The sequence below is a fragment of the Oratosquilla oratoria genome, chromosome 15 (assembly GCF_046742065.1).
Source record: "Oratosquilla oratoria isolate Oo_2021 chromosome 15, ASM4674206v1, whole genome shotgun sequence".
In the NCBI taxonomy this organism is placed as follows: Eukaryota; Metazoa; Arthropoda; class Malacostraca; order Stomatopoda; family Squillidae; genus Oratosquilla; species Oratosquilla oratoria.
Window position 1 is genome coordinate 2,188,618 of NC_134791.1, and position 20,692 is coordinate 2,209,309.

Sequence of the window (20,692 nt, forward strand, 5' to 3'; positions counted from 1 at the left end):
TCAATTTAAGAAAATTATGGATCGAACAAGAACACTCCTTCAGGACTTACAATTTCCTCATTTACTTACAATCCCTCCCCATTAATTCTAACCTTTTCCATTCTCTTTTTGAGTGGATGAGGGATTTTCTTAATTTTATCTATTTTCTTTTTTTTACATAATACAGTACTGGGGGTAAACCAGTTCAAACTATTAGGCCCTGCAGTAGAGGTGCTGTATCTTGCTGCAATGCTTCCAATCCAAGCAATGTGGCAAGGCAAAGGGATGACTCTTTATCCCCAAAGTACAAAGACAAGGGTGACAACTACTGGATGGGTGTAGGGTGTCCCATAATTAATAATAAATAAAAAAAATTAACAAGTCTGTTTTTGGCAAAATGATCTAGCCAGTGACGGTGATTTGGTAACATTCCACAAGAACCTGAGTGGCTGAGAGAGTGGTGACATCACGGCAATGGGGACAACTGATTGGCCGAAAACGCTGATGTCACGGCAACAGGGACAACTGATTGGCCGAGAACGCTGACGTAACGGAAACGGAGATGATTGACTGGCTGTGAGTGAAGGGTAGGGCACAAGTGGTGCCACAGGCCAAGCACCCATGGGAAAGCCATGGTGGCAAAGCCAGCACTTGTCAAAATAAATAATAATAATAATAATAATACATACATACATATACCAAGGCTTTTTCCCCCTTCCAAGGGAGGTAGCCAAAAAGGGAAAGGCACAAAAACACTCCCACCCATTTCATCCCTAAATACACTCCACACCCCCACCCCCCCACCCTTCCTCTCATCTGAGCACCTCCTGGATGACGGGTCATCCCTGCACCCTGCCCACTGCCCTGGGTCAGAAGCAGTGTCGCAAGACACAGTACATCCACAGCAAGGCCGCTTCATTTAATCGGCGACCCCCCCTCTCCGTCCCCCTTTGCATATAAGGAGAGGACGGGGAGAAATCCCTTCGGGCTGCGTCAAAATTTACTCACACATACTACCCCACCCACCCCACCCCCCCTGCCCATTCCTCCTCATGCAGTCACAACATCATCCATATACAACCATTCTCCACTCACCTCTGTCTTCCGTCCTCTCCCTTCCTTCCTCAACAGACATTCCCCTCTTCCCCAAAGCCCCCTTCACCCCATCCATCCACCTCATCCTAGGACGTCCCCTCATGTTCACTCCCTCCACATCTGCCTTCCATACCTCTTTTACTAGTCTTTCTTCACTCATTCTTTCCATGTGTCCAAACCATCCTAATATTCTTTCATCAACCCTATCTCCCAAATCCTTTCTCACCCCTGTTCTCCTCCTCACCTCCTCATTTCTCACTCTATCTAGCCTAGTAACCCCCACCATACTTCTCAGACACCTCATCTCAAACACATTCAAACTCCTTCTCTCTTCTTCTCTTATGTTCCACGTTTCTGCCCCATACAGTGCTGTTGGCACAATCACTCCTTCATACAGTCTCCTCTTTGCATCAATTCCCAAATGTCTATTTCTCATTACACTCTTTAAACCACCAAGGCATTTACTCGCTTCTCTCAATCTACATTCTACCTCCACCTTCATTCCACCTTTTCCTGCTACACTTGCACCCAAGTATCTAAAACTATCCACTTCCTCCAGTCGCTCTCCCTTAATGTTCACTTCCAGTCTACTGCCACTTTCACCCCTTGTACATCTCATCACCTTACTTTTACCCACATTTATCTTTAGCTTTCTTCTATCACATACTCTCCCAAACTCTGCCACCAGCTTCCTCAATCCCTCCTCTGACCCTGCCACAAGCGCAGTGTCGTCTGCAAACAACAGCTGGCTCACCTCCCACTTTTCTCCATTTTCTTTAACCATCTCCAATCCCTGACTCACTACCCTAGCATTCACCTCTCGCACCACCCCATCCATGTATAAGTTGAAACAGCCAGGGTGACATAACGCATCCTTGACGAAGTCCCACCTTTACTTCAAACCACTCACTCTCTCCCATTTCCAATCCTAACACATGCTCTACTAACTCACATAAAAACTCTTGACAGCTCCTAGAAGCTTTCCTCCTATCCCATAAATCTGCATAACCTCCCACAGTGCCTTTCTGTCTACTCTATCATAAGCCTTTTCCAGATGCATAAAAGCCCAAAAAAACATCCTTCCCCTTTCCTATAAGCTTTCTCACATATCTGTCTTACCACATAGATCTGATCTACACAACCTCTAACCGTCCCTAAATCCACACTGTTCCTCACCAATTACTCCTTCTGTTCCTCTCCTAATCCTCTCAATTAAGATTCTACCATAAGCCTTCCCTACTACACTCAACAGGCTAATCCCTCTGAAGTTACTACATTCACACTTGTCCCCTTTTTCCCTTGTAAAGAGGAACTATATACAGGCACTACTCCTCCAGTCCTCCGGTACTCTACCCTCTCTCAGCAAATATTAAAATAATCTCACCAACCAGTCCACCATCACTGAAACCTCCCTTTTTCAGACATTCTGCATGACATCCATCCAGACCAGGTGCCTTACCTGCTTCATCATCTTTACAACTGCCTTCACCTCATCCTTCCTTATTTCTCCTCCATTCTCCTCACTCATCACTCTCATTTTCTTCGTATTTCCCACTGCAGCTATCTTTCCTTCACTATCCTCCTTCACATTCAGCAACTCCCTAAAATATTCTGCCCATCTTCCCCTCACTGCCATCTCTTCCATTATCAACTCTCCATCTGTACCTTTTACCTTTTCTTCCCTACTTGATTTCGCCTCCTCTTCCTCTCTTAATTTCTTTCCAAAACATCTTTTTTATTACTTTCAAAATTTTATTTCAAACTCCTACCCCATTTCACATCTGCTCTCCTCTTTGCCTCCTTTACCTTTTGCTTTACTTCTCTTTTCTTTTCTTTGTACGTCTCATATGACTCCCCTGTCCTCTTTTGTAACCAATCTGTGAATGCTCGCTTCTTCTCTTCTACAACCTTCTTTGTTTCCTCATCCCACCATTCACTACCCTTTCTTCTATTTCCCCCTGTCCTTCTTGTTCCACACACCATCCTTGCACACTTTAAGACTCCCTTCTTGAACCATCCCCATTCCTCCTCCACACCCATCTCTGCTCTATCCTTAACTCCCTCCCACTCCTCCTTCAGCTTCTTTTCGTACTCCTTCTCCTTTTCCTTTTCATTCAAGGAGTTCACTCTAAGAACCTCCCTACCTTTTGTCCCTTTCCTCTTTCTCCATCTATCCTCCACTCTCAACTTACCTTCCACCAAAAAATGATCTGATATTCCCCCACCCTCTCCCCTTAGCACATGTACATCCTTAACTCTTCCTATCATAATCCTATTTACCACTACATAATCCATTAGCGCTCTATCTACCACCCTTCCCTCCACCACCCTCTCCCATGTGTACTTATGCTTGACTTTCTTCCGAAACACTGTATTTGCTATCATCAACTCTCTTTCTAGACACATTTCCACCATCAACTCTCCACTACGATTCTTTCCTGGAACTCCACACTTCCCAACCACTCCATCTATTGGACCATTTCCCACTCTAGCATTAAGGTCTCCCAGTACTATTACATTGATAGCAATAATGATGATAATAATGATGATAAAAAAAAAAGAAACACTGTCTGAAACTACAATGAGAATAAGAATTCCTTACATAAATGTGTTGGCTGGCCATCTCCCAAAGGATATTTGGTGTAACGAGAGATCGTGACAGGTGGCAGGAAGGAAAAGCGTGCAGAGATCAAAGGCTCCAATCTCACAGCCATCGGGTCCGTAGGATGGAATAAATTGTATACTTGATGACAGGCTGGCCGCTGAATTAAACCTGTTTAAAGAATTAATCAATATTAAAAATTGAGACCACACTCCATCTGATTATGAAGTTTGTACATTTTAAGTACATAATAATAATATAACAATAATAATAATAATAAGATTATTTGGCAATGAATCAAACACATGAAACACAGATAATGAAAACAACACATAGTTCAAAATTATAATTACAATTGCCAAGGATAACACAAAAAAAAGCATCTAAGCTTATTTCCATTGTGGTCCTCATTAGACTGATATTCTACACTAAGTTACACAGACAACATACGTAGGGGTTAAGGGGACCAGAAACAGCCATGAGTAATACCAATCAGTACACATATGACACATAAACATTATTATAGATTTGCTAATACTACTAAAATGTTTATAACATGTAAGACTGATACTGAGATTTGAGCACCAAGAATATGTTGTAGGAATTCAAAACTTCTCTCAGCTTAATTATGACAGTGGTATGTTTACTTAATCTATTCCTCGAAATATTCACGTCACCCAATGTTTCGTCAACAAACTCAAGTCGTACGGAAAAACTTACAACTCTTGTCACTGGTGTTCATCATTTTTCGGTACACAAGAACCAAAGCCAGAGGACATCCGAAGGTGAAGAAATCGCTCACTTCGAAGTCAAGCTTGCCTTGTCCCTGGTCACTGCCGTGAAAGACGCGTATATTAGTTTGAATGAAGATTATTAAATTACTCTAAGTTCTCTGTTGCTAAGTTATGGCGAGATGAAATTAATATAATATTAACTGGCTCATGATCCTATTTCATTACAGCAGAAAACTAAACCTAGACTGATATTGCACATGAAAAAATATATAAAAAGTTACACATAATTCATAACTTTTCTATAATCACAGTTCCTGCTCTTATCTATGTACATTTATAGAACTGGTTAAATACAAACTTGCTATCAACGGTACTGAATAGTACCTACAATGCACATTGAATTTACCAACATCTTATAATTTCAGAGCTCTTTTATATTACAATATACATTATCATGATGACTGACTGAATATAGCACACAAACTATACATTACACGCATTTCAGCACACTTTCAGTGACAATGACTTACCAGTACAATACAATATTATCAAAACGAGTAAAGCAAAACATAAACAGGGCTTTGTGTAAAAAACAGGAAGCAAGCAGTCAAAATTATGACAAAATTCAAACGCTGGTAATATTTCTACATAACATGAGTAGGCTGACTGCATCTAGTAGTAAGTATTAAGTGGGATTTGTGGTAACAACTGAATGGTTTTTAGTAATTTTCTTTATCAAAAGATTAAATGAAGTGGCCTTGTCACTCTCCTCCTGGTTTCTCACCCTATCCAGCCTAGTAACCTCTACCATACTTCTCAGGCATTTTAACTCAAACACATTTAAACTCTTCCTCTCTCATGTTCATGTTTCTGCCCCATACAGTGCTGTTGGCACAATCACTCCTTCATATAACCTCCTCTTAGCATCCATTCCCAGATGTCTATTTCTCATTTCACTGTTTAATCCACCAAGGCATTTACTCACTTCTCTCAATCTACATTCTACCTCCACCTCCACTCCCTTTCCTGCCACATTCACACCCAAGTATCTAAAAATATCCACTTCCTCCAGTCTCTCTCCCTTAATACTCACTTCCAGTCAATAATAATAACAATAATAATAATAATAATAATAAATCAAATCAATTAACAAAAATCAGATTCCAGGTCATTTGAGCTCTCGGGTATTCAAGTTCCAAGATAGCACTCTCATAATAATCTTAATTTCTGCCTTGTGTTCCATTGACTGGAAACCTACAATGACTGGCAGTAGTCTCCAGGCCTTCCTACGGATCTCTCTGGGAAGAAATTCTGGACTGTTGTCTGAGCTGTATCAGTGTCACATGTTTCTATGTCATCCAGGAGGAGCCAAGATAAGAGGGAGGGAGGGGGGTGGATGGGAGTGGAGTATGTGGGGATGGAATGGCTGGGAGTGGATTTTATGCCTTTGTGTTTTGGCTACCTCCCTTGTTATGGGGAAAGAGCTTTTGGTATATGTATGTTTCTATGTATGTATGTCACCAGTTTTTAGTACAAGGAGGAAGGAAGCCATTGCTAGTTGTCAGTTTTCTTTATGTGAAAAGGCGGAGGAAGTAAAGTCGAAGTAGACAGAAAGATCTTGGGTCTGGTCCAAAGACAGAGTATCATCACCTTGGGGCTCCACCTCCAGATGGAGGCAAGTGTGTTGACAGATTTTCCAAGATAGATGCAACGGAAATGTTCCTCTCTAACATTTGTCTCAAAGGCCACCACTTACGAGTACTCATCATGGGTCCCCATTCAGAAATACGAGGTATCCAATTATCCTTTCACATCCAGTTAGTATTTTATAAGAGAATGAATTATGTATTTATCATAAGGTCTTTAAACTTTTAACTCATGCTCTATTTATACTAGGATTCATTATAAAAAAAAAGGAAAGAAAATATTTAAAGTTCATAGTAATAGTTAATTAGAAATAGTTACTTTCTATTATAGGAAACAATCAGCCTACAAATGTAACATTTTTTTTTATTCTACTTGCAATGTCAGCAACAGTGGAGGAGTTCAACTCCTCTTTATTTTTATTTTTTATTTGCTGTTATTTTCAAACATTTCTTTTCCATACCTGGACGATGACAGCCGCCTCTGGGGGCTATGATGAAATGGTGATTTAGAAGTGTTATCGTGTTTTTAATAAAAACTTAACGTTACCTAATAAGAAAACTGAGATCAAGGATATAGCAAATTAACCTTTTAGTAAAATAAAAGAGGGTGCTTTTCTTTAAAAGATTAACTCAATTTTTCCACTTAATGAGAATACACAAAAAGCCGCCATTCCTCTATATCAGCAGTGCAATCTAGCAAATCTTACAACTCATATCTTTTACGAAATTCAAACATCAGGTAAAATGGATCTAACCCATTCTACAAATAAGAAAAAAGCATTCATTCCTAATCAAACCCGTTAAATATTGAGAATAAGTAAATAATGTACAATATATAACTTTTGAGTCCATGCATAACAAAAAACACTGACATTTAGAATTGCACCAAACAGCATAAATCTTTCTTTCAAGAAAAAATGTTTTGTGCATATCAAACCAATATAATGCTGTAAAAATAAGAAAATTTTGTGATTTACAGTTAACTGAAATGAAAATATCAGAATGGCCACTAAAATAAGAATAAAATATAAATTCTAATACCTTGAAGATGAAGATCTCCTCCGAGGATAAGGAGCGGAGAGATGTCTTGAGTAGTGGCTGTCCGACTCGGATGCCAAGCGATTAGTGTGTGTTTCTATGTGATTTGGGTCACTATGACATTTTCGGTAGCTTCGAGGAACGTCACCGTCCTCTGCACCTACGTAAAAGAAAGCTGAATTTAAAATAATTATTTCTTATCCACGATTTAAAAGTTTTTGTACTATAACTACTAGGAACTGAAAACAAAACTGAATATACATGTTGCATTTTTGCTATCCATCAAAATTACAATAGTCAATTATATTTCTCACAAGAAATTAAGTCTTCAACAGAGCAGGAATCTAAATGTGATCATTCTGATCCAAATAGCAAATTTATATATCAAAATTCTAAAAAATTTAAATATTGCCTAACACAATACATATCTATTTTGTTCTGACTAATTACACATAATTAACCAATTCAAGCTGGAAAGGTTTTAGTGTATGTTCCAATTTACATCATACAATGCCCACATTTCAAACCACATATCTCATTCCAGGTTTTATTTATTGTATAATTACTTCTGATTTTAGGTTGGGTTAGGTTTAGCTGATTACACTGGGTTAAGTAGACCAAGATATCAAATGTAATATGTACTCTACTTTCAGGTATATAGGACACATGGTAATGTAAAATACACCTCAATATTGGCAGAAAAAGAGAGAGAATAGAAAAGAGAGAAGAGAGAGACAGAGAGGGAGGCAGAGAGGGAGACCGAAAGAGATAGAGACAGAGAGAGAGACTTATTTTCCTGAAAATACAGTATGTGGGCCAAGATATATATATTTTTTCATTCACTTATGGGAAGCCTACTATTAAATGGGTCAATGAAATTTGTGAGGTACCCATTAGGCAGGCACCATTTGTCCAAATCTTTGTACTCAAAGATGGGCAGATTCTGTGGGTCCTTGGCATTTCTCCATGTATAAATAACTTCACCACGGTCTCAATGTTCAAGTGCATTATCAATTAACATCACTTAATTTATCTTGGACTAAAGATATTTCCATTTGAATATATTTCATCAATTATCATTAACTGATGATTGATGATGAAAATTTTATAATTCTATAATAAAGGAAACAACTTTGAAGTGATGTTTCTAAAGTTGATGCTCAAACAAGTTTCCTGTTTGCAAATTTTCCCCCATTTTAAAATTTATATAAACATTACATTTGAGTGAATACATATATTTCAGAACTTTTGTTGACCTTTAAAATGTAAACCTTGCAAACAATACCTTCTCAATAAACTGACCCCGCCATCTCTATATTTTTGAGTTTGATTTTGATGAATTGTAAAATCCAAGAAATATATTTTGATGCATTGTAAAATAAAAAAAATATATTTTGATGAATTGTAAAATCCAAGAAATATAATAAATCTCAGTGGTATTGATTCAACAGCTGGAATTGCATATACATCCAAAAATACATCCAAATTCCATTCCCACAATTCCCCCAGTATATCTGAATTGCTATGTTAGAACAGAAAGGTAACTCATCCAAAACGTACAAAAATTTAAATTAGTTTTATCTAACAAATTCCCTGATTCAAAAAAGCCCTCTGTAAGGAACCACCACCCTGGCCCTCTCTGAGAGGAGATCATGATGTCAAACCAAATCAAATCAAATCACATCCAATAATATGAAAATGATAATACCTATCTTTCCAAAAACCTGTAAAAATTATTAGCCATTACCATTGACCCTTTTGAGAAGAACATGGAACAGGAAACAACACAAATGGGGTAACCTGCATGAGACCTTTGGTTTCATGGGCCGGCAGGAAAGTTACATATAGTAGCTATATACATACTGTTGGAGACAATGGCAGGACATACAAATACATACATACATACAAATAAATAAATAAACAAAAATAAAATATAAGGCATAGTAAAAGGCAGTACATACAGATACCGAAGTTTTTTTTTTCCTCTTACAAGGGAGGTAGCCAAAGCCAAAGGCCTAAATCCACTCCCACCCATTTCATCCCCACATACTCCACTCCCATTTATTCCTCCCTCCCTCTTTTCTTGGCTCCTCCTGGATGATAGGTCATCCCTGCATCTCACCCACTGCCCTGGGTCAGAAGCAATGCAGCAAGACACAGTGAAAGGTTGGGAAAGCAATATAACCATGTTCCCAAATAACATAAAATGTATATACACAGTATATACAAAGAACAAATGAGGAAACACTAGTTAAAAGCAGGAATAAAAAGATGAAACACAAAAGGAAGACTAATAATGAGGTGGATGGTCAGTGAAAAGGGTACTGGATGCAAGAGGAATGTCTGCCAAGCAAGGTAAAGAGAGTACAAAAGATCAGAGAGATTGGAGAATGACTTTCAATGGACAAGGAAATGATATGAAGCAAAGTACTAAGATGGGAGGCACAACAAACAGGTTTTGGACTGGTGTTGGGTGGGTGAATGCTTTCACTGGGCCACCCATCTACTAAACAAGAAATGGACTTTTGGTCTACGTATGTGTATCTATATACCAAAGGCCTTCATAAGGGAGATAACCAAGCAAAAAGGAACATACCTATGTAGTCAAAATAAATGAAGAGATAGACATGAAAAATAAAACAGAATTTATATAAAATATGCTACTGAATTAATCAGAGTTAAAAACACCTAAATCTATAGAACATAACATAAATAAAAAATATTGCATAATATGTCTAAGGACATATCAACAAAAGCTCTCGACTGGACGGGTGTCATGTGGAGTGTCTGAAGAAGGGAAGTACAGTAATAGTGGACTGGTTGGTGAGGTTGTTTAATGTGTGTCTAAGGGAGGGTGAAGGTTTTTGCATTCGTGTTGTTTACAAAAATTACAATAACTCAAGACCAAAAATTAATTTGAAAAAGACAGTAAAAAATAAATAAATAAATAAGTAAATAAAACATAATCATGGGCATCCAAAGGGGTATGTGTGTGTGTGTGAGTGTGTGTGGAAGGTTTGTATGTGTCAAAAGTTGCTCAAACAACCAATTGTATAACTTATGTCCTTTACATTAAAAAAAGCATAACTTTCAAATAAATATGGATGAAACTGGAGGAAAACAAAGAAAAATCACCTAAACTCAAAATAATTCAATCATTCATGGGCTTTACAAACACTGTAGTAACTGATCACAGAAAATAAATTTGAATAAGACAGAAAAAAATACACATATTAAAAACAAAGTATTTTACAAGGATAAAATAAAAAATAAGAAAGGTTATACATACACTACATCACATAACAGAAAATGGGCAACTGCCATTGCCTCTATTATGTATTAATTTCACCTCCTCACACTTCACTACAAGCTTTCGTTTATCCGCGTGTGAACGAATGGTCCACACATATCCTGTCTCTCTGATACGACTCGACGGCACAGTGGTAGCATTCCCAACTGCTGCTATGGCATTTCAAATTCGAATTCCACCCAGGGCTGAAAATAATTTCAGTATCGCTGTGCTGCGAGTTGTTACTCCAACTCTCATGGGCGAGGACTTGGGTGTGTGTGCATGTAAGGTCACAGCATAACCCATAGATCGGTCATATATGAGCTCTCTTCCGGGAGGGTAATAGCTGTCAATCACATGTCCAGCACATGATCCAAGACCATGGTGATAGATCCCAACTTTTAACCAATAACATGTGATAATTTCTCGGTGTTTTTAAATTTCTGTCAACCCATCTTGTAAATGCAGTACTCTATGCGCCATTCTCCGTTCTTCCAGAAAATTGTCTTAATTTTGTGTTCCAACAGAAACCACAACCCATTCTATCAAATCTTGCATAATACGTATTCTCCTCAAAGATCATCTCCAAACATACTCCTTGTCAAGGATGTTTCCTGTTTATATATAAATATCAAAGTACAGATAGGATTCCTCTTTGAAGCTTTTTGGTAAAATTCACCTAATTTGAGAGCAATTTCTTACCCCTTTCAAACTTTTTTTTTTTTTACAATTTCAATTATATATAAATATCAAAGTACAAATAGTTGAAGATGAGATTCCTCTTTGAAGCTTTTTGGTAAACTTCACCTAATTTGAGAGCGACTCCCTATTTTCTTTGAATATCATTACGAGATGATTACTCACCACACAAATTACCCCTTTCAAACTTTTTTTTTTCACAATTTTGTTTACTAATATTCAGTACAATCAATCCACTGCCCTGGTTCTCCCTTGCTAGAGAACAACCCTTCATTCACGAGATGCAAAGATGGGAAGGACAACATATGGATTTTTGATGGATTGATGAGTTAAACACCATATAAGGACGGAGCCTTTATTTGTACGACGTTTCGCTTATTACAGCTTTTTCAAGTACTTGAAAAAGCTGTAATAAGCAAAACGTGTACAAATAAAGGCTCTGTCCTCATATGGTGTTTAACTCGTCAATCTTGTCAGCAACTGCCACTTTCATGAACATTTTTTGATGGATGTGGGATGGGAGTGGAATGGGTGGGTGTATGCTTTATTATGGCTACACAAATTTAAGGGAGAAAAGGCTTTTTGATATGTATGTATTTTCTCATTTGTCTTTCATATCATTTGTCACCTCATTTTCCTCTGTTTCCTACATTTATTACTCATTTCCCTTCTGTTTATGCTTGGGCTATTTCATCTTCACCATCTTTGCTTTCATCAGCAGAATACAATGATCGCTCTTTCTTCTCTCAACATCTCCATATCCAATGGCTCTCTCATCAGGTCTCAATCCAAGACCACATGATTAACCTCTTCAATAAGGGATTACGAAAGAAAATGAGAAAGACGGAAGCTGCACATATAAACATCCAAATAAACAACAATGATAGAGAAGGGTTTATATGCCTTTCCAAAGCAGCTAGTCTCTTAATAATTAATGCTCTGGAAAAAACCTGACGCTCGAAGCTTGAGGAGTTCCTCCCACTGCAGGTATAAATTTTGTGATCATGATGTTTTGTAGCGAGTCCTCCGAAGAAGGTCATAGACCGAAATATTAAGACAATAAATGTATTCTTACGCCCATCTTCGTTTACCCTTCCCCACTTATCACTCTTCAATACGAGTCTAATATTTGCACGCACTTTAGCTGCCTGGCATACGATGAGGCATCACAATACGCGCATTATAAAATATAAAGTTACGGAATTCATGCTTGTTCTCTTTCACTCAGGATATTTGCAACCACTGAAAAAGTGATCAAGTCTGTTCACAGAATAAAAAGGTCACTCAGATACAACTACAAAATTAACACAAACGGGAAGCCAACACTGGCATCTTCAAATACTCACTCATGCCTCATGATGCCTACATGAGCGTCATCGTATTCAAGGGGTCAATCATACTTACTATGTCTCTATGTACATTCGTAAATAAATTTCTTGAAGCACAAGCCACCAATGAACATGCCCCTTGCAAAATCGATTACACGTTTTCTGTTCTAATCCACACTGGGCCCAAAACAACACATCACTCCCTCAGGATCTTTACGGACTACTTTTCCATTTGTATTTCTGACACCCAGTTTTTCCCATTTCCATATATTCAAAAAATCCTCACTCAGTTCCGACCAGAACATGCCTCAGTTTCATATTACCCGTTACCACCTTCGCATGCATCATGTGTTCATATTTCCTCGTGTTCACAGACCCGCTCTTACGGTCCAGCTACATGTTTAGCTCCGTCAACCCAATTTACACCCTCTCATTCCCACCACCTTCCACTCACCCTTGTCTTTCAGAATAATCCTTCTCATACATACATACATACATATACCAAGGCTTTTTCCCCCTTCCAAGGGAGGTAGCCAAAAAGGGAAAGGCATAAAAAACACTCCCACCCATTTCATCCCGAAATACACTCCACACCCCTCCCACCCTTCCTCTCATCTGAGCATCTGAGAACATTCAAATACACAAGGTAAAATTTTCTCCCTCCCAGTCTCCCTTCAGCCACTAAGGTGCACTTTCCTGGGTCATTTTACAGGTGGATGGGCCATGAAAATGATGCTGGTAGGAAAATATACATTCAATTAAGATAACGGTAGTTCGGATAGAGAAGGAATTACTGTACGGATTTTCAATTCACTTGTGGTCATTATATCCAACCCACTCTCCTCTGACATTTGCACTATTTCTTCTTTCTTACAGACACTTACATCCATGCACAGTCACGTAGCCAATTCATAGGATTGAAGATCCTTTAGCAGCTGGCCAAGCTACTGTTTATATGTATATATAAATACAACATAATGAATTGATATACCAGCATACAAACATAATATACTTCCTATTCCAATAATCATATTTGAAACTGGTTCAACACACATAAAATTAGTTTCAATAAAATTAAATCTTATGATTATAATAGCATGAAATAAATTGCATAAATTATTCAAATAATTCAAATAATTACTCTGTCTACTTGGCAAACATTTAAAAGCCAATGAAAGCAAAAAGCAGAATTTCCTTCTATGTTTGTTTATATAATTTGTTCAAGCTATTCATGCATGGAATTATGAGTGTCGGAACACAAAACGAAAAGAGAAGGCAAATAAAAACAACTCATATTAAGTAAATTAACAAAAAAACGCAAAACAAAGGATGATCTCTCGATTTATGGCTTCAGTGAGGTTATTTACAACAAGTGTGTGCAGCACGCACTCCAAATCAAAGACTCACTCTCGGAAAACACACAACAGAAATTGCATTTAGTACTCAGACTTGTCTGATCACCTTCATATTTCTTCCGTACACGAAGGCAGTCTGATAATTCTATTTTGGCTTTTAGAAGACCGATGTTCCCCAGGTCCTATCTAAAACCAAGCACACATGCTCAAGATTACAAACAATGTATTCAACTTTAGTACTAAATAGAATTACGAATTTTGAAAAAGAAAGTAACATGCAGGGACCCTGATTTTACCAATTAGAATTTTGCCCCCTGATACTAAATTTTAGCTCATGCATTCCACTTCAAACAACTTCTTTAGCTACAAATCCTTTCATCTATTTTTTTCATACCTAAAAAAGAGAATCTTCAGAGGCTTTTAAATATCTATAGAAGAAAAAACTATATTTTTTTAACTTAAAACTTTAGCCTCTCGGAAAAATAAACAAAGTTAAATTACATGATTAATTTACATAGATGCTAACTCACTTGCTACATTTTAAAATTCTTTTCTTCACTAGTGCACAAGCTAAATATAAAAAATACTTCCCAGTAGCTCAATTTATACCATAAAATGGATTCCAAAATATACAGTTACTTTCCCCACTGCTTTCCACACGACAAATATTTATTGTTCTAACGCTTCCTTCCACAAATACACGTACAGAAGTATCTTCTTTTAACTGATATATGAGCACTGCAGGTGGAGAGGTTTGAGCACTGCAGGTGGAGAGGTTGAAGCCATGACTGCAAATGCATCCTACATACGGTAGCTTGTGGACGAGACAAGATGCAACGGTCCATGATGCAGAACATGGTTTGGCACTCAAGGTGGGATGCAGCACAAAACGCGCACAGCAACTTGCCTCCTCGTCCTGCGTCTGTTAGCTCCCCATGGCCTTGGGGAGCCTCCAAGGAATAACTCAGCCGCTGGTGACTGGTGTGCTGATGCTGGTGGTGGTGGTGGTGGTTGTGGTGGTGGCAATGGGGGAGGGAGGAGAAGGAGGAGGAGGAGCTGTGGCAGAGGCTCGAGGAGGAGGTGAGGTGAGTGAGTGTGTGGCAAGCAGGAGGGCAGCAGTCACAGGGACTCCTGCTTCCGGTGGAGGAAGATCCTGAAATCTTTCTTACAACAGTGGATGAAGACACGATGGGAATGGGCTGAGAGGGCATGGCAACCGTGCAAGGTTCGCTATAAAACGCCTTCGAGGAGGAAGACGAAGAGGTGGAGGAAGGGGACGACGAGGTAGATTGCAAACCGACGGGACAGTGACCTGAAAAACTCGTTTCTGAATGTGAGACTGGTGCTAACATGTGGGACCCGGATAAGGCGTCCTCAAAGCTAACTCTAATCGTCGGAGAGGGCGAGGGTACGGGGGAAGGAATCTGGTGGGCCTGAGATGAGCAAGAAATGGGAGGAACGGGGGGCGACAGGGGGGAGTGCATGCCCTTCGGCAAAGAAGACCCTGGGGGCGTTTTCTGTTGGCAGTACTGACCGGGAGACGGAGGCTCTCCTTCTGGTATGTTAGTGCTGCTGCCGAACTTCCCTGGTTGGTCGTGCCCTCGGCACAACACGTCATAACAGAGGATGCCACCAACACTGTCCCCTAGTTCAAGAAAAAATAAATAAATAAATAAAATCAGACATAGAAATGACATGAATAAACAAACAAATAAATAGACACATATGTGAATAAATAAATTTTCTCCCACTGTCATACAATAAATCAATTTTACCAAAAATGTAACACACATATATACATACATATACCAAGGGCTTTTTTCCCCTTTACAAGGGAGGTAGCCAAAATCAAGACATAATTCCACTCCCACCCATTACATCCCCCACCAACTCCACTCCCATTCACCATCCCTCCCTCTTTTCTTGGCTCCTCCTGGATGATGGGTCATCCCTGCATCTCGCCCACTGCCCTGGGTCAGAAGCAATGAAGCAAGACACAGCACATCCACAGCAAGGCCACTTCATTTAATTGGCAACTCCCCTCTCTGTCTCCTCTTGCAGACAAAGAAAAGACAGGGGAAAATCCCTTAAGGTTGTGTCAAAATATCATTCACACACATAAAAATGTAACAAGATACCTTAAATAGCCATGTTCCTTGTTATTTTAGAACAAAGAACAAATTCTTTCTAAGTTATTGACAATTTAATAAACTCACAGAGGAGACTACTAGCTTAGTGAGGGATACCTGAATCCATGAGTAATACCACCCATATCTGCGATCACTCATAACTGTTTCTGACCTCACCTCCCCCCCTTTTTTCAGAAGTTTAGTTAAGCATAACAATGATTGATGTTAACAAATTGGTTTCCACCCTTGTTTTGCCAGTCATAATATGGCATATGCCTCAGGTAGGTTCCAAGAACAGTTATGATCTGACCTCTTTCCTCATTCTCCTTGTTGTTTTACTCATTCGAGTACTGGTCCCCTGTACCCTACCTCTGGTGCTTCAGGTTATAATGTACTACCCATAGTAATTGCCCACTCCGTCCTGAGATTCAGGTAAAATGTTAGATTTAATTAATAGGTAACCCTATTAGGATTCACTATAACTCCATGTTGTTACAGATGTTGAATATTGTAGTATATCAGTAATGGTCCTACTCTGATATAGTACTCACTCATCCATGTTGATACAGATGTAGAAAAATGCAATATATTTTTAATGGTACTACTCAGATATAGTACTCACTCATACTGTTTTGTTACAGTTCATCATTATTTTGTTGTTCCTTTGCTGAATGCAAGGTTCCTTTTGGATGGTGCTCAAATATTCGGACTCAATGTTCCTATGTGTACAAACATTTCAGTAATATTAGCAAATCTATAACAATGTTTACGTGTCATATGTGTACTGGCTGGTATTACTCATGAGTGTCTCTGGTCCCCTCAACCCCCTATGTATGTTTGTCCGTGTGACTTAATGTAGAAAAAATTACCTGATGAGGACCACAATGGAAATAAGCGTTCATGCTTTTTGTGTTATCCTCGGCAATTTACATTTATTATTTCGAACTATGTGTTCTTGTCATTATTTGCACTTCATGTACATTGATTTATTGCCAAATAAAGTCTATCTATCTATCTATCTATCTATCTATCATCAGATCCTCAAATGAATTACATTTTTGTTCCCATCTTTATCAACATACAAATTTAACTAAGGAAATATATCTTAATTAAATAAAAAAAATTATATGATCCAATCTTACCATTACATGGTCATGATTCCAAATATCTTGGCAGTTTTCTACAAGAGATTTTATACACATGAAGGATGTGTGCCTCTGGTCAGTAGGGGCACTCCAAGACAGTGCCTACTACACCATGCAGTCAATACTTCTGAACGGTATTCGTGCATATCACAAAAACAGCCAAAATCATAACAAACAAACCCTATTCCACACAAAATAATCTAAAGAAAAAACATGAATGTCCGGAACCAGGCATACACAATTTCTCTTACCTATCAAACAAACTTGACCATTAAAACCATGGCCTTCTTCCGAGCGTAGGAATTCATGATATGCTGCATTCAACGAAGTGTTTAGTTTCAGAACGGATTCCTCGTACTCTGGCGCAGAAGTAGCCATGAGGGGAATTGCTCCGACCGGCAAGTTGTCTCCACACGTCACTTCACCCCCAACAGGAGATGCATCAATTCCGTACGGACTAAGACTGTAAAATTAAACGAAAATAATGGAGTTAGAATAACCATAACCTAGGTCACTTACCTAACCTAAAACACCCTAAAGTCGTATGTAAATATAAAAAAACAGACTAGGGCATAGGAAAAGGAATGGGAGGACGTAATTATCTATCTATATACGAAGGATGTCTTCCCCATAATAACTGAGGTAACTAAGTCGAAGGCACACACCCACTCCCACGTGTTCTGCTTAAGCCCCAGTCGCACCAAGCTTACAACCTGTTTCCGACCACCTTCGACCAAAAATCAAGCGATCGTTTGGTGACACAAAACCTATGCAAGCAACTGAAACGGAAAAAGTTAACGTGGTTGATAAAATGAAAATCTATGTACTGGGGACTATTCAGTGTGTGTTGTAATATATCTATCTATCTATCTATCGATCTATCTATTTATCTTATTACTGACTACCAGTGACTTCCAAAGACGACCTGCAACTGGCCGGTGGTCGGAAACAGGTCGTAAGCTTGGTACGACTGGGCCTTTACCATCCACCACCCTTGTTTCCCTCTTATCTTAGCTCCTGGTGGATCAAGGGTCATCCCTGTATCCTGCCCACTACCCAGGTCAGAAGCAATGCAGCAAGGCACAGCACATCCACAGCAGAGACACTTCACTTACAAAGAGACCCCCATCCCTGTTCCCTCGTGTGGAAAATTGGGAAGATGGGAAGAAATCCCTTCAAGCTGTGTCAAACTATCCATACACACCCGTCTTCCACTCATCCCTATCTCCTGCCTTCTCCCTTCCTTGCTCAACAGACATTCCCCTCTTGATCAAAGTCCATTTCACCCCATCCATCTTATTCTTGGTCATCAACTTCAAGTTCACTCCATCCACCTGTTTTCCACACCTCATTTACTAATCTTTCTTCACTCATTCTTTCCATCTGTCCGAACCATCCTACTAATCTTTCATCAGCCCTGTCTACCAGCTCCCTTTCCACCCCAACTCTCCTCCTCACCTCCTCGTTTCTCACTCTATCCACCCTTGTAACCCCTACCATACTTCTCAGACACTTCATCTCAAAACACATTTCAACTTCTCCTTTCTTCCTCTATTCCATGTCTTCACCCTGTACAGTATCTTAGGCACAATCAACTCTTCATATAACTTCCTCTATGCTTCCACTTCCAGATGTCTTTTTCTGATGACTTTCCAATCTCCTGAGAACTATACAGGCACTCCTCCAGCCCTCTGGCACTCTCCCCTCCCTTAGACACACATTAAACAACCTCACTGGCCAGTCCACTATTACTGTACCTCCCTTCTCCAGACTCTCTGCATGACACCCATCCAACCCGGGTGCCTTACCAGCTATCATTATTTTCAAAGCTCCTTGTGCCTAATCTTTTCTTACATCTCTTGCATTTTCCTCTCCTGTCACCATCATTTTCTTAGCACCTCCCACTGCCATGATCAATCCCTATCCTCCTCCACATTCAACAGTTCTCTAAAAACTCTGCCCCATATATATAGTACAAAAAAATCACAAAAATAAAACTTAAAAATAATAATAATAAATAAATAAATATAAGACCAATCCTCAAAATGACAAATAACTCTGTACAGCCACAAAATTGAAACAATGCATGTCAAGGATCTCCTGCACATATATACATACATAACTATCTTCCAAGCCACTAACCTTGAAAGCACATTGAGTCCATCCCCACAAATTGTAGGTCCTACAACGAGCCTAATGGCCACATGACCCACCATCTGTGGGTAATGTTGACGCATCACAGATTCAAACGCACCCCTGAAGGTTATTATATCACTCTTCTTAGCAGTTACATCTGAAAAAGACAATGGTAAACATTGAAAGTTTATTTCAATAAAATCATTCTATAAAGAAGAAGTCCTACTTGGTGGGTAAATATGATTTTTCTCTTTCTCTTTTTTTCCCCTAAAAGTTCTACTCATAAGAAAAGTTTTAAGCCAACATAACAATGTCATCTATTCAGTCACAAAAATGTGAAAGTATATCTTAAGAAATGCACTGACATATAAAATATACAGACAGTAATTCCTCTCTAACATTAGTCTAAGACTAAACAGGAAGTACCTCTGTCCAAAATATCCAGAAGTCCACACTAGCCAGTGAGGGTGGGGTGTGTATTTACCTAGTTGTATTTATCGGGAAGGAGAGCTATGCTCGTAGTGACCCGTCTTTGTATCTCTTAAATTCATGTATGGTGTTTGCACACACTATTGTTTTGTCCAATTTGTTCCAAATATCCACCACTCTGTGTAGAAAGCTGGTTTTTTTTCAGATCTCTTCTACAACTGTGCATGTGTGTGTGACTCACCACAGTCTAGGATCACATGATGGACTCACAACCAGCAGATTTTACCCTCCCAGACAAGAGCTCAGAGCTTACATATGTGGCTCAATCTATGGGTGATGCTATGACTTTATATACATACAACCAACTCTTTGCCCACCAGAGTTGGCATAATGGTTCACAGTGCATCTATGTTGAAAGTTTTGGCTCTGGGTGGGGTTCAAACTCAGATCACTGAATTGGCAGTTGAGAATGGTACTACTACACCATCAAGCCATGTATTTACCTAGTTGTATTAATCTAGTTGTGTGTGTGTGTATTTTACCTACTTAGTTGCATTTACCCAGTTGTATCTTATGGGAAGGGGAGCTATGCTCGTAGTGTCCCATCTCTGTATTTACCTAGTTGTATTATACAGGAACGGAGCTATCCTCGTGGTAGCCTGTCTTTGTATTTTTCAGCATCAAGTTTTTTCTTAAAATCTTGAATATTGAATACCTAACTGATGCACAAGAAGATAGCTATACTCATGAGGTCCAATATTTTTTCTTCTTCTTTTCTTTTCTTTCTTCTTTTATTCAAGAACACTAAAACCCATCTAGAAAAGAGCAAGACAAAGAAGAAACTGACCAGTGCTTGGGTCAAGGACGGATCCAGCGTGGACAACAAGCAGTAGCACGGTGGTAGAACAGGGACCCGGTTGATGGCTTGGCGATAGTGACGGGGACGAGGGTGCCGAGGCTTCCATACTACGGTTGACACTGCGTTGCCGCTCAGCTACCATGCGGGACATGAATGCATGGGAGAATATACTATCTGTAAGTATGTATGGTAATTCAATATATAAGTATATAAGCATTAATCCACAAAA

General features: G+C 39.0%; 1 protein-coding gene across 22 annotated transcripts in view; it reads right to left on the minus strand.

The window, feature by feature from the left end:
* Positions 1 to 20,692, minus strand: part of rdgB (retinal degeneration B) — a 205,612-nt gene that overhangs the window by 16,454 nt on the left and 168,466 nt on the right. For 14 of the 22 annotated variants that reach the window (XM_076198412.1, XM_076198427.1, XM_076198426.1 and 11 more), the window contains 8 exons: positions 20,452 to 20,637; positions 19,182 to 19,332; positions 17,291 to 17,502; positions 14,673 to 15,410; positions 7,098 to 7,254; positions 6,518 to 6,544; positions 4,397 to 4,509; positions 3,677 to 3,847 (listed from right to left, as the gene is read on the minus strand). In XM_076198412.1, coding sequence (XP_076054527.1) covers positions 3,677 to 3,847; positions 4,397 to 4,509; positions 6,518 to 6,544; positions 7,098 to 7,254; positions 14,673 to 15,410; positions 17,291 to 17,502; positions 19,182 to 19,332; positions 20,452 to 20,637 — 1,755 coding nt within the window. Of the gene's footprint in view, positions 1 to 3,676; positions 3,848 to 4,396; positions 4,510 to 6,517; positions 6,545 to 7,097; positions 7,270 to 14,672; positions 15,411 to 17,290; positions 17,503 to 19,181; positions 19,333 to 20,451; positions 20,638 to 20,692 lie in introns of all 22 variants that reach the window. The other 8 variants (XM_076198424.1, XM_076198428.1, XM_076198425.1 and 5 more) reach the window with 5 other exon arrangements.